This window comes from Xiphophorus hellerii, chromosome 14 (assembly GCF_003331165.1).
Source record: "Xiphophorus hellerii strain 12219 chromosome 14, Xiphophorus_hellerii-4.1, whole genome shotgun sequence".
In the NCBI taxonomy this organism is placed as follows: Eukaryota; Metazoa; Chordata; class Actinopteri; order Cyprinodontiformes; family Poeciliidae; genus Xiphophorus; species Xiphophorus hellerii.
Genome location: NC_045685.1, coordinates 28,187,459 through 28,207,936, shown reverse-complemented (window position 1 = coordinate 28,207,936; position 20,478 = coordinate 28,187,459). Strand labels below are relative to the sequence as shown.

The window sequence follows — 20,478 nt, the reverse complement described above, 5'->3', positions numbered from 1 at the left end:
ACATCCATCCATCCATATGTACCAATGCTGCTGCCTCGCGCTCTGTCCTTCACTTCCTGCTACTCAGCAGTAGGGGTCAGGTTACATTGTGTTGCAGTCACTGTTGTTGGAAAAAAGAGATTCATGTACTTAATGTCCAATTAGCCACAACTATTTATTGAATTCATAGTCGCCATGGGAGGCAACAAGGGTGGAAAGGCTCTGAGTTGGGATGGTAACGGCCCCCTATTGCCACCCAGTAGATCCGCCCCTGATTAAATACAATGAAATTGAACAGGAAGGCAACAGCCAGACTGAGTCTTGAAATAAAATAAAGAGTCTTTAATGTCCAAGACGGAGAAAATCAAAAAGTGGTCTTAAATACTACAACACTGGAATCAGTTACCATGGTGATATATTTAAGTTAATGTCTATTTCTGGAACAGAAAACCTGATTTTTTTCCAAACTGAGAGTTAAACTAAACTCAGAGGTTTCAGATAACAAACCTTCTGGACTCTCAGATGTTTCACTCTGACCAAGCAGCTGAAATGAGACAAACAAACATCAACTCACCTGGAGACGTTACTATCAGGTTGATGATGATGATGGTTTTCCTCCGGCTGTTTGTGTCTGTCTGAATGATTCGACATTCATAAGCTCCTCTGTCGTCAGTCGTCACGTTCTTCAGAACCAAAGACACGTCTCCATCCTTCATCTGTCTGTCCTGCAGATCCACTCGGTCCTTAAACATCACATGCTGGTTTTCTAGATCAAGCTGATCATTTCTGTACAGAAGAACATATTCTGACCCCAGATCAGATCTCCTCCACTCAACAAATACAGCAGGTTTATTATCAGGAGATCTGCAGGGCAGAAATGTTTCCTGTCCAACTTCAGCTGTGATGTTTGTCTGATCTGTAAGAGAGGAAACAGAGCAGAGAGGTTAAAGGTCATTTATTCAGCTGTATAAGAGTTTCTGCCTTTAACATCAGAACAGTGATGCTACAAAGACCAAAACATGAAGGGATTCATTTCTCCATACAGAGCAGAAAGGACTACAAGTCCCAGAATGCAGTGGGAGTGATACCTGATAGGATCAGGAAGAAGCTACTGAGTTATTTTACTGTTGTAGACAAAACAGGTTTTTACATGAAGATATTTTCTACTGAAGCAGCACTAGACTGTTGATCACATTAAAATATAAACATGATAAATAAAAAGCAGTAAACACATTAGAAATAATCATAAAGGATTTATTCTGAACAGGATGTTGAAACAATTGATACAAACCACAAAACCTGATTGATAAGCTGCAAAAACAACTTATTGATTAAAATATAGGCCTGTCACGATAGCAAATTTTGCTCAACGATTAATTGTCTCAAAAATTATTGCAATAAACGATAATATTGTCTGAAGACCTTTTTACACTGATTTAATGGAAATGATGTAATAATGCAGGCGATTTCCTGCCAAAGATAGATACACTTTACTTTCAAAAGAATATTTAACACTGGAGCTGATAAACAAAATAAACAAAACAACCAAAAACAAAAATAAAATTGATTCTCAGTCTCCATTAACAAAAAATGTACTTGAATAAAAACTAAACAACATAAAGCCAAAGTGGAAATAAATACTGCATTCAACCAAAAGACTGCAGATTATGAAGTCTGTATATTATGTTGCCCTTCAGTAATAATTAGATTTAAATAGAGAAAATGGGCACATCGACTACCTGATGCAATAATTCACACTACATGATTTTTTGCTCCTATTTTTCCCCTTATAACAATCTTAGACCTTTGGTCTTTCTAAGATTGTGTGGTGTGTTACAGTAGATCGTCGTTGCCGCTCCGATCTAAATCAGGGTTTTCTCCGACTGGGATCTTAACGCAGCCTGTTGAATGTGACAGGTAGCCAATCAGAAAGCGCGGATTCTCCTCCGCGCTTTCTGAGGGGAAATTACAGAGGGGAATCCCAAACAGCTGACACGGCGCAACCCGAAGTCCAGCGGACATTGGAGATGATACGTGGAAACAACATTAATGTTTATTCAACATGCAAAGAATATAGAAATGACAAGAGGAGGAGTTGGAGCGAAATTGCTACCGCAGTTGATAAACCCGGTAACTTTTCAGCTGTTCTTCGTTAACGTGACGTAAATAGGTTATAATGATTTTCATTCAGTCAGGACTTTACGCTGACACTAGCCACATGCACTGCAGGTAGATTGTAGTAAAGCATTGATTAATGCCTGGTTTTAAAATTAGTTCACTGGACTTGTAGCCATTATTTTGTGCCCATTGTTGGACACCACACGGCAGGACCGAACCCGACCGAACCGTTATAGCTAGGATTTCTGTCGGCTAATGTGTGGTCTGTCAGGTTTTGAAAATGGGCCGACAATCGTCCGACAGCTCTAAGATCGTGTCGTGTGCGCTGGGCTTTACACTAAGGAAATGAGGAAGGGAGGAGTCAGTGGAGAGCACCGGAGTTGAGCCTTTTTTCATTCAGTGTCATTTACAGAAAGAGGAAAAGGCCAGAAGAGATGATAATTAAAAATGATGTTGATAGTTTTAATTTATTGTATGATTAATTGATTTATCGTTTATCGCGACAGGCTTTTTAAAATAGATAGTTCTTTTAAAATAATCACGTTTTTGTGTCATTGAACGGGTCGGTGTCACCAGAATGAAAAGTTCTGATCCAATGTTTATGTCCCATAAAGATAAATTAATTTGTCCTGTTTCTGTTCTGAAGCTTCAGTCTTGATTCTTTTCTAAAGCTAAAGAACCAGATTGGTGACGTTTATAAGGCCAAACAGTTTAGATCATGTTTGATGGTCATGAGAAAACTGATCAGAGAACAGCTTCAAAACAAATTAACTAAAAATCTAATCAGTAATAAAATCCTTCTACTGATTCTAACACAGCAACAAACATCATCCTGATTATAAAAGTCAGTTTCCTCTAGAAAATCTGATAGTTTTTATATTTTTAAGGGTTTGGATCAAACAAAGAGAGCAAAGGGCCCTGGAGGAGGAACCACCAGAACCAGAACCAGAACCAGAACCGTCTCAACGTCTTTAAGGTTCAACAGGCTTTACTAGACGGTTCAACGCCTGGTGTCACTGATTGTGATGATCTAGTCTGTTTACTGGGAACCAGCGCTAACTGGTCCTACAAACTAACTGGTCCCAGAAACTAACTGGTCCCAGAAACTAACTGGTCCCAGAAGCTAACTGGCTCCATAAACTAACTGGACCCAGAAACTAACTGGTCCCAGAAACTAACCGGTCCCAGAAACTAACCGGTTCCAGAAACTAACTGGTCCCAGAAACTAACTGGTCCCAGAAACTAACTGGTTCCAGAAACTAACTGGTCCCAGAAACTAACTGGTCCCAGAAACTAACTGGTCCCACAAACTAACTGGCCCCACAAACTAACTGGTCCCAGAAACTAACTGGTCCCAGAAACTAACTGGTTCCAGAAACTAACTGGTTCCAGAAACTAACTGGTTCCAGAAACTAACTGGTCCCAGAAACTAACTGGTCCCAGAAACTACCAGGTCCCAGAAACTAACTGGTCCCAGAAACAATGACCAGGATCGTCATCATTACGTCAACATGTGTCTCCGTGGATAGCGTCACTTTAACTATCGCTGGATCTCTGATCTAAATAACTTTGAATCTGAAGTTTTTCTCCAGAAACTCGCCTGTAGAGACAGAAGAGATGAAGATGATGATGATGAAGTTCAGAGCCGAAAACAATGAAGTCGCTGCTAGAGAATCCATTTCCTGGTTTCAATCCACCGTCACAGTTTCTCCTATTTCTCTTACCGCGACATTACATAGAAACAACAAAGCACCAGAAGATTCACTTTAACATTAAACCTGATTATATTTGCTGTTTGTCGGCCAATAATCAATAAAATATCTAATATTCGGAAACACCGATAATCCACGAGCTGCGAAGGAAACAGGAAGAAGCAGGAGCAGAAGAACCGTTCATCTGAGTGAACTGAACCTGTCGGATCAGTGATCCGTTCACTGGATCACTCAGTTCATTGGTTGAGAACAGCGCCTCCTCCAGTCCAGTCTGGGTTCTGCTCTGTTCCTGCTGTGACATGTTGCCACTCCAGCAGCGAGTCGCTGGGTTTCCTTCAAGCTAACAGCAACACAGATCAAACACACACACCCTGAATCAAACACACACACCCTGAATCAAACACACACACCCCGGATCAAACACACACACCCCGGATCAAACACACACACCCCGGATCAAACACACACACCCTGGTCTCCATGATCTTAACAGACTTTGGATAGAAAATAATCCGACTCAGAGGAAAGAAGATAGAAAATAAATCAGATCTAAAAGTTCTTGGTATTCATGAACTTTTCTCTATTTGCTTCTTGTTCATTTTTATTATTTCTTGTTTTAACAACAACCAGACATTTAGTCACATGAAATATTTTTGTTTATTTGACAGTTAAAATTTACCTTTTGCGTCATAAGAAGTATTTACTTTGCATTAAAAGGTATTATTATGTATTTTCTAGCCACATAGTATAATTTTATAGCACAATCAAGTAACTATGTTACCTTCACTTCTTATAAATTATAACTTAAAAGAAATTTAAGTTGTAATTTAACTCTTTGAAATTGGGCCTCTGTCTCTTTAAAAACTCCTGCTCTTTCTGAAACTCCGCCTTCAGGAAGTCATTAAAAAATGGCTCCTCCAAAATATGCAGTTTGCATCAAATGAGGCAATAAGTTGGTAACTCGACCCAATAATGTTCTGTTCTTTGGATCAGCATGAACAGATCAGCGCCGATCATATAAATATTTATACATACAACATGGCAGCTCTGTTCTGGCATCATAGCAGCTAACAAGCGAGGTCAAGGGTCAATACATGGTACATAAAGGCTTTGTAATAAAGTAGCCAGATAAAAGCTGCTGGCTGACAGAACATTTATCTGAGACTGGAAAGCCAGTAAAACAAATCTCTGCTGTCTGGACTCATCATTACAAGAAGTTCCTACACACCTGGATCCTGCTGGGCCTAAAGCTGAACCCGGTCAGCAACACTGAGAGCCTTCATTGTAAACTGCATGAGGCTTTGGACAGCAACTCTGGAGGCCATTTGACAGCCAGCAGCACAAAACTCCAGCAAATGTGGAATATAGCAAGGAGTTGGAGTTCTGCATGGACCTGAATCCCCTCAGCCAGACAATCACATCATCATCAATAGTGACCCTCAGAAATGGGGTCACAATCAGTCACTTTCTCTACAAGCTGTAAGCTAACTGTATGCTAACAGTGAGTGAGACATCGGATCTACAGCAAAGGCATTAAAACCTCATTCAGGCTGGAGAAATGGTGACAAACAGGGAAGGTGATCCACACAGAGGGGATAGCAGAGGAAGATACAGGAACCTCTGACTCTACAGGCAAATGGCAACGAGACAAGGAAACAGCAACACATAAATACCTGCAGCAAGAAAACTCAGTGGCAACATCAAGGTCCAGACAATCAACAGCAATGCCTTGTGGGTAATCAGATACCTTGAAATTCAGACATACCCTGTGGGTTTGGGATCCTGTGGTTGCTGTGTTAGCTGAGGTGTTAGCATGCTAACTGTGTTGTGATTAATGAGGTTCATCACTAATGTCAGGGTCTCCCTGACTCTCTGTCACTATGCAGAATATTAGTACTGGCTGGACTTACTGGGGCCTTAAGGGCCACAATATGTATCAATACATACAGGATGAAACATCAACTCACCTGGAGGATTTAGAACATCCAGGTATATGGCGAAGACAATCTCCATCCGGCTGTTTGTCTGAATGATTCGACATTCATAAGCTCCTCTGTCGTCAGTCGTCACGTTCTTCAGAACCAAAGACACGTTTCCATCCTTCATCTGTCTGTCCTGCAGATCCACTCGGTCCTTAAACATCACATGCTGGTTTTCTAGATTAATCTTCCTATTTCTGTACAGAAGAACATATTCTGACCCCAGATCAGATCTAATCCACTCAACAGCAATAACAGGTTTATTATCAGGAGATCTGCAGGGCAGAAATGTTTCCTGTCCAACTTCAGCTGTGATGTTTGTCTGATCTGTAAGAGAGGAAACAGAGCAGAGAGGTTAAAGGTCATTTATTCAGCTGTTATTTACAAATGTTGCCTTTTACATAAGAGTAGAGATGTTTTAAAGACCTCCCATTATGATATGGACTTAAAGTTTTATTATGATATTTTTTATACTGCAACTATAATAAACATGACAGAATAATTATTTATTACTTCGTTTTATGTAACTGCATGGCTCAGCAAAAATCCCATGAACACAAATTCTGCTCTAAAATTAAATATACTAAATTATATTTACACATAAACAGGCCAGTCAATAGTGCATCACTTAATGAAGCAAAATTCACAAACAAATACTGTATTATTGCCGATTCCAGTGCAAGGGGCCCCAAAATGCATTTGGGCTCAGGGAACATAAATAGGTAGCTACGGCCCTGGAAGAAGGGATTCATGAAAACCAGACAATCTCCGTCCTAAACAAACATTACTCAGATGGTTTCTGGTTATTGTCAGTCTTAGCTCATCCAGCTTAAAGTCGTGTTTTACTTTAACACATTTCCTGGATCTGCTCTGCTGGAAAACAACAAACAATGAACATAGTAGACCGAATATAGACCTAACCCTAACCCATGTACCATCAGCGTAGAAAGCATTCTGTCATAATAACTGAAATAAATCATTCTTGCAGAAACTTGCCTGTAGAAATGGCTGAGATGACGATCACAGACACCAAAGTCAGTAGAAATCGGGTACAAGGTAAAAAATTCATTTCCTGGTTTCGGTGCCCGACAGTTTTATGAACGCTACTTCTTTTACCACGATAATGTAATTTAAAAAACAGAAAAACATAAGAAGTCTAACTTAAAACACTAAACTTTACTAAAATTTACTGTTTGTTGGGCGTAAATAAACCAATATCTTATTTTCCGTTAAGAAATGTGACGTCTGAAAGGTCGACAAAGTGCGGAAGTCGAGACTCAACCACTGATGGAAAGTTCGGCTCCTTTCTGAGAGCCGGCTCTCGTGGCTCGGCTCTCAAAAAAGAGCCGATTCTTTCGGCTCCCAAACGGTTCTTGACTCATTATCATCTGTAACTTCTTATTTTAGCGCAACTTGGCAAATATGAATGTTTTGTATGTTAAAAGATCCCTTTGCATTTAGTGTCTTTATGAAAAGTCCTATACCTGCCTGATTTTATTGTTAAAACATTCTTATATTTGTGTAATATTTTGATCATCCATCCATTTTCTAACACCTTGACCCCAGTGGGGTCAGGAGGAGCTGCTGCCTCTCCAGGTAACGTTCCGGGTGAGAGGCGGGGTCACCTGGACAGGTAGGCAGTTTGTCGCAGGGCAACACAGAGACAGACAGGACACAGAACCAGGCACACAGAGACTGTGGGAGGAAGCCGGAGAACCGGAGAGAACCAAGAGAGAACCCACCATGTACAGGGAGAACATGCAGACTCCATGCAGAAAGAATCGAACCCAGGACCTTCTTGCTGCAAGGCAACAGTGCTACCAACTGCGCCACTCTTTTAGTCCAGATTTCTTATTGTTTAGTTCCTTCCTTTAGTTCAGTATTTGAAATTTAAGTCAGTCAGTCAGTCAAGTCTTTGTCAAATTCAATGGCCATGTGTTTCTTTGGATCCAAAATCTTATCTTAATCCAGTGCGACGCAGGCAGCAGATCCATCAGTCCCAGGTCTTGGGTTGAAACCTGGCGCTCCAGCAGATCCAATCCAGGCCTGCGGTGGTGTGCAGCTGGACCATGTTCCAAGTTGAATGTAGTTCCAAAAAAAACCAACCTGCATATATATAGAACTTTATTTACTATTAAAGTCCATAAGTATGCAGAAGTTATAAATCCCATTTATAACAACAAATAATATTTAACTAATGGCAAGCTTGCAAAAAATATATCACTGTATGCAAACCATTATAAGTTTGTATATAACAAAAATGCTATACAGTGAAAATCACTCTAATGTTACACATTTCTCCGATTGGTTTTATGTTTCTTTTATTTTCTTGTCGAAACATATGAGCAGTAAAGCCTGTGACGCCATTTAGCATTAGCTTCATTTCAGGTTGCAAAAATACATCTCAACACTCACCGGAGAAAAAAGGATTTAACTGCAAGGATCAGGTCACTGATATTCATCAGAATTTATCATATAACGCGTTTTCTTTTATCTCAGAGCGTAATACGTCAGCACAACGTGCTGCAGCCAGCTATGGTTCCTTCTTCTTGCCCTACTTTTCCTGCTGTCTAAACCAGAGTGTAAACTCACAAGCCACCTACTGGCGGTTTCTGGTAGCGAAAGAAAACCCAAATTAAAATAGAAACCGATTTGCTAGTGCATAAAATTACAAGACAAAATCCAATAGAAACAAAAAATGTAAAATACTACTAACAATAATATTACACACATACATGGGGGTTACAGATACATGAGGTTTTCATTCAGGATGTGAGGATCCGGCCCGGTCCAGAGACCAGCCGGATCCGTTGGATCTGTTGGATCCGTTGGATCCGTTGGGTCTGTTGGATCCGTTGGATCCGTTGGATCGGTTGGGTCCGTTGGGTCTGTTTAACTTGTGTTTCTCCTGCAGATCAGATGAAGATCTCAGCTGATCCTGGACTCTCCGTCACTCTGAGCTGCTGGGATCAAATCCTCAGAAATGAGCTGCAGTCAGAGTCTGATCCTCTGCAGAGATCAGACGGATCCAGAAAACCAGACGGAGGACCGAGACGGGTTCTGGTTCTGGTTCTGGTTCTGGTTCTGACTGACTGATGATGGAGGAACCAGGAACAGAGCCTGGTCCAATCAGCATCATCCACCTGATGGAGCTCCTCCTCCTCAGCAGGTTAGTTGCTTTGGTTCTGGTTTTATATAGATAAATATTAACTTTACTGTGTCTGGGAGTTAATTTAAAGAAAACACATTTTGTTTTTTTAAGTTGGACAAAAAACAAAATGTGAAATTAAACCAGCAGAAAGAAAAAAACATGAACTGGAGATGCTGTTTGTTACAGCAGGTGATGTAATGGATGACAGATGGTGTAAAAAATAATCTGCCTTTAAAACAAACTGAACTTTTCCTCTTTCACGTTTTATGTCAAAATCTGTTGATATTGATCCATCCTGATAAATCCACAACCAACAGAGTCAAGGCCGGTTCAGCCAATCAGCTCTCTAGATAGCTAGCTAGCTTACATAGCTACACAGCTAGCTAGATAAATGTGTGAATTGTTTTTTAAGAAGCTTCATTTTCTGTAAATTATTTGACAAAGAATAAAGTAAAAAGCTCAGAACTTTGTACTCATGCAGTTCTTCTTCTGAAACAGCAGGGGGCGGTAAGGACTCCAGAATCTATAAACTTATTTTCAGTTTCCAAAAGTTTAGAACCAGAAACGTTTAAATCTTTGAAGTTGCTTTTCTAGCTGATGTAAGAATTATTTTTAAATTGTCTTGATGATGTCATAATGATGCATTATGTAACAGTAAACATAAACAGCACCGACCCAGACTGCTGTTATGTTCTGATCCAGTTATTGTTCAGTTAGTTTACAGATCCTGGATGTGACCTTTACTCAAGGTCAGGGATCCTCATGTACTAGGAGCTGATTGGACGATCTGACCTTTAACCTCTGGTTGTGGATTTAGATTCTGGATTATTTTATATTATTTTGGAAACAAAATGGCTGAAAAAACCTCAAATATTTTCTTAAACACTAAATGTATATCAGAGATTTATTATATATTTTAATGATTAACAGTATTTAATGACCTAAAACAGAAACAGTCCAACAATTCATAAAATCAGTTACTTTGGGGAAAATGTTCAAATATTTTAATTAAAAATCAACTTAATAACTTTGATAATAAAGTGACAGTTATGAAACAATTTGTGTAATTTTTGATTTTAAAACAATCTGGTCTGACCAGAAATGATTAAACCTGAGCTGATTTTGGGCTGAAGTTATAAATGAAAGTTTAAAGGTCAAAGTTCAGCCAGTGGTTGACCCTGGTGAACCAAGCAGCTTCTCTCCCACTTTCATCAAATCCAACAAAAAACTCGTGTCAAACTTTTCTGAAACGTTTTGCATGGAAACATTTTGAAGATATTGAAGAAAATCCAGAATTTCTGCAAAGAAGAAACATTTCTAAACAAAACGACGATTTAAAGGACGGTAAGTTTGAGTTTTATGTTTTTAATATTCAGGACTGATGTGAACGAGCTGAACATCATCTGAACTGGTTTCTGCTTCCTGAACATGTTGGTTGACCTGCTGACCTCAGATGGTTCAACAATCTGCCAGCATTTATTTTACAAGTTATTACAATAAAGATCCAAACGGAGAATTTATGAGTTTATTGTTCCGACTCCAGAACCATGAACATTATCTCTGCCAGACAGGAATGAAACCAGCCGTTACTAAAGACATGAGAACTCTGAGATGAGACTGAAGCAACAAACATGCAGCTTTAAGTAACAGCAGCAGGACCAGACACTGAACCAGTGGAACCAGTAAAACCAGTGGAACCAGTGGAACCAGTGAAACCAGTGAAATGTTTTGACTGGAGAAATGCTGCATAAATACCAGAAACATCAGAAACGTAATAAATGAAATGATTTAGATGCTTCCAGGAGGAACATTTAACACAAACAGTTTAGTTTATGAACAAATATAAAACAGTCATATTTAATAAGACAGAATAAATGTGCAGATGAAACTTTTTGTCAGATTAAAAGTATATTTAGAAAATTCACATTTCTGCATTAAAAAGTTATTTATTGGTCTGATTAATATTAATATTCAATGTGTTTTCATTAAGCAGAAAAAAAATCACAATTAATAAAAATAAACATCAATCAGTTTAATCTGTTTCTGTTTCACTTTTTGAATTGAGTTTCTGAAAAAATGAACTTTTCAATAATATTCCAGGTTATTGAATATGACTGTATATGAGGTTGGAACAAGTTTCTTGTGAAAATGAGTTTTAGTTTCTAAGTGAGATCCATCCTGAATAAATACATAAAATAAAAACAGAAATATAAAATAAAAACATTTTAAATCCAGAAGAAACGTCTAAAAGTCACAAACTGTCAGCAGATCCTGACACCAACCTGCAGCTTCATTCAGTTTCTGTAATAATGAAGCATTCAGTCCAGTTTGGACGGGTTCTGTAGCGGTTCTGGAACAACGGTTCTGTAACGGTTCTGTAACGGCCTGGTTTGGTTCTGGTGAAGGACAGAACCAGCTGATACCAGTTTGGGTTTCCTCTGTTTGGTTCCGATGAAAACAGTCAGTCTGATTTATGATGAAGGTTCTGGATCCATCATCCTTCAGATCAGACTGGACTCACTGCCCAGCTGGTCGGTTCTGATCCGTTAAAGGCTGCTGAGATGGAGATGGTTCTTCAGAACTCTGCTTTGACTTTGGACTCCAACATGCCTTTTTCTTACGGATCAAACAAACAACAGTAACAACAATAACTAAAATAACTAAAATAACTGAAACTACCACCGGAACAACCACCGGACCAATCAGACCAGCAGGTCCGTCTCGGTTCCCTCCATCAGGTTCACCTGCAGAACAGAACCAGGTGTTAGTTTGATGTCCAGGTAGAAAATGACAGCAGATCATCATCTGACCTCAGACCAGCTGATTTCTAGACTCTTAACTAAAACATCTCTAGAAAACGTCAGAAAGAAGGTGGTGATGGAAAAACTCTGAGTTTGAGGAAAATCCTGGATTTCCTGTTCAAAATGAAAAGCTACATTTTCAATATATCGCCATGGTAACGCAATCCTTGTATAACCTGCTGCTAGCAGCTTTTCTATTGGTCAACCTGAAGTGCTGATCTACACAGATTTTATTTTCTTAAACTTTTATCATAGCAGAAAAAATGAAGTTTATGACTAACAATGTTCATTATTTCAACATGTTTGTTTTGTTTTGCTTTTTTCTTGTAAAGTTTTTAAAAATCTATGATCTTGTTTAAAAATCAATATCCATTAATAAGGTGGCAGGACATTTATTAATAAATTGGATTTATAACAATGGATTAAATTAGTGAACTCTGTAACAACAACACAGAAAATGGCTGAATGAGGATAAATTAGCACTGAGGCTAAATAAAACGACAGGATGAAGGTTTAACGTGTGAAGGAAGGAAAGCTAACTGGCTAGTTACATAGTAGCTGAAGTGAATGGTGGGAACACAAGATGGCGGACGGCGCTGCGTGGTGACATCATCATCCTTGAAAAGTGGCGTCAGGTTAAACAAAGGTCAACAGATGCAGCTAAAGGTCACTGCTGCCGTTAGCGTTAGCGTTAGCAGCCAGGAGACGCAGCCTTGTGAGTCTTTTGGTGAAAAGTTTTCACAGGTTCAGGAATGAAAGAGTTGATGTTTCTGTTTTATGAGGTCATTGATTCATTGAGGGACATTGATAAAACCAGCGCCACCTTCTGACAGAAAGAGGAAACACAGCAGAGAGTGATGCATCATGGGAGCTGGGTCCTCTTTGAGTTCAGTAATCTGATTACTGTGTCCTCTATGAGTTCAGTAATCTGATTACTGGTAGTCTGCTGGTCTTGTTGGGCCTGTGGACCAGTACAGCTGGGACTTTGTCTGCTGAAGGAGGACTGACCACTTTTTATTGGCTTTGGTTTTGTCTTTCATGGCCACCTCTCTGTTTGACCTCAGTCACATGACCTCATGTCCAGGTCACCTGACCCTGATCCTGTGGTTGCTGTGTTAGCTGAGGTGTTAGCATGCTAACTGTGCTACACTGTGGTTCATCAGTCAGGTTCCTGTCAGGGTCTCTCGACTCTGTGAAGAATATTGTTGTTGGCTGGACCTTTAGGGCCTTAAGGGCCACAATGATGCATCAATACATCTTCCCACAGTGACCTGATGGAGTGTCAGGTCATGCAGTCCTCTGGTATGTCTGATCGGGTCAGGATAGCACCAGCTGATACTGGTTAACGGACGGGGCCAGCTTCTCCTCCAGACTGGTTGATCATGGTCAGAACAAAACCTGGAACCACTTCATGGTTCATCCTGGAGGATCCAGGACTAGATCTCATCCTGCAGGGACTCAGACTGTTGGATGGTCCCAGTTGGTCTCAGTTTCATGTTTCCAGATTTAATAAGCAGCAGCTTCAGGTCAAAGGTTCTTCTTTCAATGCACAAAGTAAAAGGAAGTTCTGTCACTTGACCAGCTAACTCAAGATGATCCCACTTGGTTTCTGCAGAGCTGCAGGATTCCTGCCATGCAGAATTTCACCTGAAGGCCAGTTCTTGTCTCTGAGATCATTTTAAAGCTCTATGATGTCACAGGGATCCGTCCTCACTAGAATCTCCCTCAACCAAAGATGTTTGTTTTACAGCGAGGCGTGAAGAGCTGGGCTTTCTGGGATTCAGAGTTTTTCACCAGTCCCTTTGTCCTCTGGTCTGTAATCTGGATCAGGACACTATCAGTCCTTGGTTCTGTGATCGTTGGGTCCAAGCACACATTCTTCTACCTCACTGACTTTTGCTCATTTCACAGGAATTGTTATCATCCATCCTTTCCAGCCACTTGTCCCTCAGGGTTGTGGGAGGACTGGTGTCCATCTCCAGCAGTCACTGGTTGATGGGCTTTGAACACATCTGGTATTTTTAACAGATTGTAGCTTCTTGTTAATATGTAAAGCAGAAAATATTTCAGTGTAAGATAAGATATCAGTGGAGCTTTAGTTTGGCTCTTTTAATGTGGCTCATGGATGTAACCAGATGGTGTATTAGTTGAAAACAGTTTTTACATGAAGTGGCTGTAAATTCCCACCCGTTTCAGGCCCTTGAATGCATCTTTGCCCCGTTTCCCCACCTTCACTTCCGGTTCACAGCATTGTTGGGCTCATTAGTGTAAATAGGCACCAGGTGAGTTCACCAAGCTATGAGTGTCAGGTCTGTTGTTGTGCATCCCTGTTGGATCAGCGCTGGCGCCGAGCTGGTCGGGAAGCTGCACCAGTAACATCCATCCATCCATATGTACCAATGCTGCTGCCTCGCGCTCTGTCCTTCACTTCCTGCTACTCAGCAGTAGGGGTCAGGTTACATTGTGTTGCATTCAATGTTGTTGGAAAAATGAGATTCATGAGCTTAATGTCCAATTTGCCACAACTATTTATTGAATTCATAGTCGCCATGGTAGGCAACAGGGGTGGAAAGGCTCTCAGTTGGAGTGGTAACTGCCCCCCATTGCCACCCAGTAGATCCGCCCCTGATTAAATACAATGAAATTGAACAGGAAGGCAACAGCCAGAAATAAAATTCAGTCTTTAATGTCCAAGACAGAGAAAATCATAAAGTGGTTTTGAATACTACAACACTGGAATCAGTTACCATGGTGATATATTTAAGTTAATGTCTATTTCTGGAACAGAAAACCTGATTTTTTCACAAACTGAGAGTTAAACTAAACTCAGAGGTTTCAGATAACAAACCTTCTGGACTCTCAGATGTTTCACTCTGACCAAGCAGCTGAAATGAGACAAACAAACATCAACTCACCTGGAGACGTTACTATCAGGTTGATGATGATGATGGTTTTCCTCCGGCTGTTTGTTTCTGTCTGAATGATTCGACATTCATAAGCTCCTCTGTCGTCAGTCGTCACGTTCTTCAGAACCAAAGACACGTTTCCATCCTTCATCTGTCTGTCCTGCAGATCCACTCGGTCCTTAAACATCACATGCTGGTTTTCTGGATCAAGCTGATCATTTCTGTACAGAAGAACATATTCTGATCCCAGATCAGATCTAATCCACTGTAAGATTAGAACAGGTTTATTATCAGGAGATCTGCAGGGCAGAAATGTTTCCTGTCCAACTTCAGCTGTGATGTTTGTCTGATCTATAAGAGAGGAAACAGAGCAGAGAGGTTAAAGGTCATTTATTCAGCTGTATGAGAGTTTCTGCCTTTAACATCAGAACAGTGATGCTACAAAGACCAAAACATGGAGGGATTCATTTCTCCATACAGAGCAGAAACGACTACAAGTCCCAGAATGCAGTGGGAGTGATACCTGAGAGGATCAGGAAGAAGCTACTGAGTTATTTTACTGTTGTAGACAAAACAGGTTTTTACATGAAGATATTTTCTACTGAAGCAGCACTAGACTGTTGATCACATTAAAATATAAACATGATAAATAAAAAGCAGTAAACACATTAGAAATAATCATAAAGGATTTATTCTGAACAGGATGATTAAATAACTGATACAAACCACAAAACCTGATCGATAACCTGCAAAAACAACTTATTGATCAAAATAGTTCTTTAAAAAATATATGTTTTTGTGTCATTGAACGGGTCAATCTTGATTATATTTGCTGTTTGTCGGCCAATAATCAATAAAATATCAAATATTCGGAAACACCGATAATCCATGAGCTGCGAAGGAAACAGGAAGAAGGAGGAGCAGAAGAACCGTTCATCTGAGTGAACTGAACCTGTCGGAACAGTGATCTGTTCACCGGATCACTCAGTTCACAGCATGTGTGCTCCGGGAGAGCAAAGGGCCCTGGAGGAGGAACCACCAGAACCAGAACCAGAACCGTCTCAATGTCTTTAACGGTCTTTAAGGTTCAACAGGCTTTACTAGACGGTTCAACTCCTGGTGTCACTGATTGTGATGATCTAGTCTGTTTACTGGGAACCAGAGCTAACTGGTCCCAGAAACTAACTGGTTCCAGAAACTAACTGGTTCCAGAAACTAACTGGTTCCGGAAACTAACTGGTTCCAGAAACTAACTGGACCCAGAAACTAACTGGTTCCGGAAACTAACTGGTTCCGGAAACTAACTGGTTCCAGAAACTAACTGGACCCAGAAACTAACTGGTTCCGGAAACTAACTGGTTCCAGAAACTAACTGGTTCCAGAAACTAACTGGTTCCAGAAACTAACTGGTCCCAGAAACTAACTGGTCCCAGAAACTAACTGGTCCCAGAAACAACGACCAGGATCGTCATCATTACGTCAACATGTGTCTCCGTGGATAGCGTCACTTTAACTATCGCTGGATCTCTGATCTAAATAACTTTGAATCTGAAGTTTTTCTCCAGAAACTCGCCTGTAGAGACAGAAGAGATGAAGATGATGATGATGAAGTTCAGAGCCGAAAACAATGAAGTCGCTGCTAGAGAATCCATTTCCTGGTTTCAATCCACCGTCACAGTTTCTCCTATTTCTCTTACCGCAACATTACATAGAAACAACAAAGCACCAGAAGATTCACTTTAACATTAAACCTGATTATATTTGCTGTTTGTCGGCCAATAATCAAGAAAATATCAAATATTCGGAAACACCGATAATCCACGAGCTGCGAAGGAAACAGGAAGAAGGAGGAGCAGAAGAACCGTTCATCTGAGTGAACTGAACCGGTCGGATCAGTGATCCGTTCAGCGGATCACTCAGTTCATTGGTTGAGAACAGCGCCTCCTCCAGTCCAGTCTGGGTTCTGCTCTGTTCCTGCTGTGACATGTTGCCACTCCAGCAGCGAGTCGCTGTGTTTCCTCCAAGCTAACAGCAACACAGATCAAACACACACACCCCGGATCACACACACACACCCCGGATCAAACACACACACTCTGGTCTCCATGATCTTAACAGACTTTGGATAGAAAATAATCCGACTCAGAGGAAAGAAGATAGAAAATAAATCAGATCTAAAAGTTCTTGGTATTCATGAGCTTTTCTCTATTTGCTTCTTGTTCATTTTTATTATTTCTTGTTTTAACAACAACCAGATATTTAGTCACATGAAATATTTTTGTTTATTTGACAGTTAAAATTTACATTTTGCATCATAAACAGTATTTACTTTGCTTTAAAAGGTATTATTTGTCATGGTTTGATTTAGCTTGCGGACCCACATGCAGAAACCACACGCTGGATGGAAAAGGTAAGTGATTTATTTACAACAGGACAAATTATATTCAGTTCTCCGGACTTCGGCAGGAGGGCGAGGGTCGCCCGACCAGGTGGCCTGAAACGAGAGCTGAATTATAATGGGCTCGGAGTGAGAGAGTGTGGAGGAGGAATCAGGAACTTTCTTACATTAGGCGTGGATCTTTCAGAGCGTGGGGGAGAGGTGCCAGGGTCCGGTGCGAGGGAGTGCTACGGTGCCTAGGGCGGGTGCGAGGCGGAATCGCGGGTGGTTGGAGCGAGATGGGGTCGGTGGAAACGGCGGAGCAGGCAGGCAGGTATTCTCGGCAAGTTCTTGAAAAGAGAAGACAAAAAATTCTTTAAACAAACGAACAGGACACAGAGAGCTAGTCGCTACGAGTTGCACAACAAAGTTCTAGAAACAAGATCACAGGTGAGGCCAGAGTGACTACCGGTATGCGTTAACCATCTAGCGAAGACTGAAGGGTTCTGCCGCTCCTATATTCCAGCACGCTGATGAGGCAGATCAGCTTCACCTGCGCTGGCTCCACAGACTCCTCACGAAGATCCTTGCTGAAAGAAGATGCAACACTCGCACTCACACCGGAACTCTGACATTATTATGTATTTTCTAGCCATATAGTTTCATTTTATAGCACAATCAAGTAACTATGTTACCTTCACTTCTTATAAATTATAACATAAAAGAAATTTAAGTTGTAATTTAACTCCTTGAAATTGGGCCTCTGTCTCTTTAAAAACTCCTGCTCTTTCTGAAACTCTGCCTCCAGGAAGTCATTAAAAAATGGCTCCTCCAAAATATGCAGTTTGCATCAAATGAAGCAATAAGTTGGTAACTCGACCCAATAATGTTCTGTTCTTTGGATCAGCATGAACAGATCAGCGCCGATCATATCAATATTTATACATACAACATGGCAGCTCTGTTCTGGCATCATAGCAGCTAACAAGCGAGGTCAAGGGTCAATACATGGTACATAAAGGCTTTGTAATAAAGTAGCCAGATAAAAGCTGCTGGCTGACAGAACATTTATCTGAGACTGGAAAGCCAGTAAAACAAATCTCTGCTGTCTGGACTCATCATTACAAGAAGTTCCTACACACCTGGATCCTGCTGGGCCTAAAGCTGAACCCGGTCAGCAACACTGAGAGCCTTCATTGTAAACTGCATGAGGCTTTGGACAGCAACTCTGGAGGCCATTTGACAGCCAGCAGCACAAAACTCCAGCAAATGTGGAATATAGCAAGGAGTTGGAGTTCTGCATGGACCTGAATCCCCTCAGCCAGATAATCACATCATCATCAATAGTGACCCTCAGAAATGGGGTCACAATCAGTCACTTTCTCTACAAGCTGTAAGCTAACTGTATGCTAACAGTGAGTGAGACATCTGATCTACAGCAAAGGCATCAAAACCTCATTCAGGCTGGAGAAATGGTGACCAACGGGGAAGGTGATCCACACAGAGGGGATAGCAGAGGAAGATACAGGAACCTCTGAACTCTACAGGCAAATGGCAACGAGACAAGGAAACAGCAACACATAAATACCTGCAGCAAGAAAACTCAGTGGCAACATCAAGGTCCAGATAATCAACAGCAATGCCTTGTGGGTAATCAGATACCTTGAAATTCAAACATACCCTGTGGGTTTGGGATCCTGTGGTTGCTGTGTTAGCTGAGGTGTTAGCATGCTAACTGTGTTGTGATTAATGAGGTTCATCACTAATGTCAGGGTCTCCCTGACTCTCTGTCACTATGCAGAATATTAGTACTGGCTGGACTTACTGGGGCCTTAAGGGCCACAATATGTATCAATACATACATGATGAAACATCAACTCACCTGGAGGATTTAGAACATCCAGGTATATGGCGAAGACAATCTCCATCCAGCTGTTTGTCTGAATGATTCGACATTCATAAGCTCCTCCGTCGTCAGTCGTCACGTTCTTCAGAACCAAAGACACGTTTCCATCCTTCATCTGTCTGTCCTGCAGATCCACTCGGTCCTTAAACATCACATGCTGGTTTTCTAGATTAATCTTCTTATTTCTGTACAGAAGAACATATTCTGACCCCAGATCAGATCTAATCCACTCAACAAACACAGCAGGTTTATTATCAGGAGATCTGCAGGGCAGAAATGTTTCCTGTCCAACTTCAGCTGTGATGTTTGTCTGATCTGTAAGAGAGGAAACAGAGCAGAGAGGTTAAAGGTCATTTATTCAGCTGTTATTTACAAATGTTGCCTTTTACATAAGAGTAGAGATGTTTTAAAGACCTCCCATTATGATATGGACTTAAAGTTTTATTATGATATTTTTTATACTGCAATTATAATAAACATGACAGAATAATTATTTATTACTTCTTTTTATGTAACTGCATGGCTCAGCAAAAATCCCACAAACACAAATTCTGCTCTAAAATTAAATATACTAAATTATATTTACACATAAACAGGCCAGTCAATAGTGCATGACTTAATGAAGCAAAATTCACAAACAAATACTGTATTATTGCTGATTTCAGGGCAAGGGGACCCAAAATGCATTTGGGCTCAGGGAACATAAATAGGTAGCTACGGCCCTGGAAGAAGGGATTCATGAAAACCAGACAATCTTCGTCCTAAACAAACATTACTCAGATGGTTTCTGGTTATTGTCAGTCTTAGTTCATCCAGCTTAAAGTCGTGTTTTACTTTAACACATTTCCTGGATCTGCTCTGCTGGAAAACAACAAACAACGAACATAGTAGACCGAATATAGACCTAACCCTAACCCATGAACCATCAGCGTAGAAAGCATTCTGTCATAATAACTGGAATGAAATCATTCTTGCAGAAACTTGCCTGTAGAAATGGCTGAGATGACGATCACAGACACCAAAGTCAGTAGAAATCGGGTACAAGGTAAAAAATTCATTTCCTGGTTTCGGTGCCCGACAGTTTTATGAACGCTACTTCTTTTACTACGATAATGTAATTTAAAAAACAGAAAAACACAAGAAGTCTAACTTAAAACACTAAACTTTACTAAAATTTACTGTTTGTTGGGCGTAAATAAACCAATATCTTATTTTCCGTGAAGAAATGTGACGTCTGAAAGGTCGACAAAGTGCGGAAGTCGAGACTCAACCACTGATGGAAAGTTCGGCTCCTTTCTGAGAGCCGGCTCTTGTGGCTCGGCTCTCAAAAAAGAGCCGATTCTTTCGGCTCCCAAACGGTTCTTGACTCATTATCATCTGTAACTTCTTATTTTAGCGGAACTTGGCAAATATGAATGTTTTGTATGTTAAAAGATCCCTTTGCATTTAGTGTCTTTATGAAAAGTCCTATACCTGCCTGATTTTATTGTTAAAACATTCTTATATTTGTGTAATATTTTGATCATCCATCCATTTTCTAACACCTTGA

General features: G+C 40.5%; 4 protein-coding genes across 11 annotated transcripts in view; 1 reads left to right on the top strand and 3 right to left on the bottom strand.

The window, feature by feature from the left end:
• The window catches only part of LOC116732610 (sodium channel subunit beta-2-like), a 27,474-nt gene extending 10,953 nt beyond the window's left edge, over positions 1 to 16,521 (bottom strand). Inside the window, exons 1-4 of one of the 4 annotated variants that reach the window (XM_032582928.1) lie at positions 16,220 to 16,520; positions 5,777 to 6,115; positions 554 to 895; positions 45 to 100 (exon numbers count right to left, since the gene is read on the bottom strand). In XM_032582928.1, the coding sequence (XP_032438819.1) occupies positions 60 to 100; positions 554 to 895; positions 5,777 to 6,115; positions 16,220 to 16,298 (801 nt within the window). In that variant the 5' untranslated portion in view covers positions 16,299 to 16,520 and the 3' untranslated portion in view covers positions 45 to 59. Of the gene's footprint in view, positions 1 to 44; positions 101 to 553; positions 896 to 3,697; positions 4,444 to 5,776; positions 6,116 to 6,784; positions 7,347 to 16,219 lie in introns of those variants that run through there. The other 3 variants (XM_032582926.1, XM_032582927.1, XM_032582929.1) reach the window with 3 other exon arrangements.
• Positions 1 to 20,478, bottom strand: part of LOC116732561 (muscle M-line assembly protein unc-89-like) — a 444,643-nt gene that overhangs the window by 375,300 nt on the left and 48,865 nt on the right. The gene's annotated exons all lie outside the window — the stretch shown is intronic.
• LOC116732614 (high affinity immunoglobulin gamma Fc receptor I-like) overlaps positions 1 to 20,478 on the top strand; it is a 75,594-nt gene that overhangs the window by 40,781 nt on the left and 14,335 nt on the right. For 2 of the 3 annotated variants that reach the window (XM_032582939.1, XM_032582938.1), the window contains one exon: positions 8,703 to 8,957. The exons of the other annotated variant lie outside the window; for it this stretch is intronic. The gene's annotated coding sequence lies outside the window, so the exon portion shown is untranslated. The remainder of the gene's footprint in view (positions 1 to 8,702; positions 8,958 to 20,478) is intronic. 3 annotated transcript variants of the gene reach the window in all.
• On the bottom strand, positions 10,289 to 20,478 carry LOC116732612 (V-set domain-containing T-cell activation inhibitor 1-like). Of its 3 annotated transcripts, none has more exons than XM_032582932.1 (4): positions 19,915 to 20,171; positions 18,906 to 19,244; positions 14,656 to 14,997; positions 10,289 to 11,683 (listed from the first exon to the last, which is right to left on the bottom strand). In XM_032582932.1, exons 1-4 carry the CDS (start codon positions 19,985 to 19,987, stop codon positions 11,457 to 11,459), a joined length of 981 nt encoding a protein of 326 aa, XP_032438823.1. In that variant the 5' UTR covers positions 19,988 to 20,171; the 3' UTR covers positions 10,289 to 11,456. The 3 variants fall into 3 exon arrangements, with proteins under 3 accessions (XP_032438823.1, XP_032438824.1, XP_032438825.1); XM_032582933.1 differs by lacking the exons at positions 10,289 to 11,683; positions 14,656 to 14,997 and adding exons at positions 17,049 to 17,140; positions 17,212 to 17,373 and having other exon boundaries at positions 19,915 to 20,137; XM_032582934.1 differs by lacking the exons at positions 10,289 to 11,683; positions 14,656 to 14,997 and adding an exon at positions 17,477 to 17,613 and having other exon boundaries at positions 19,915 to 20,478.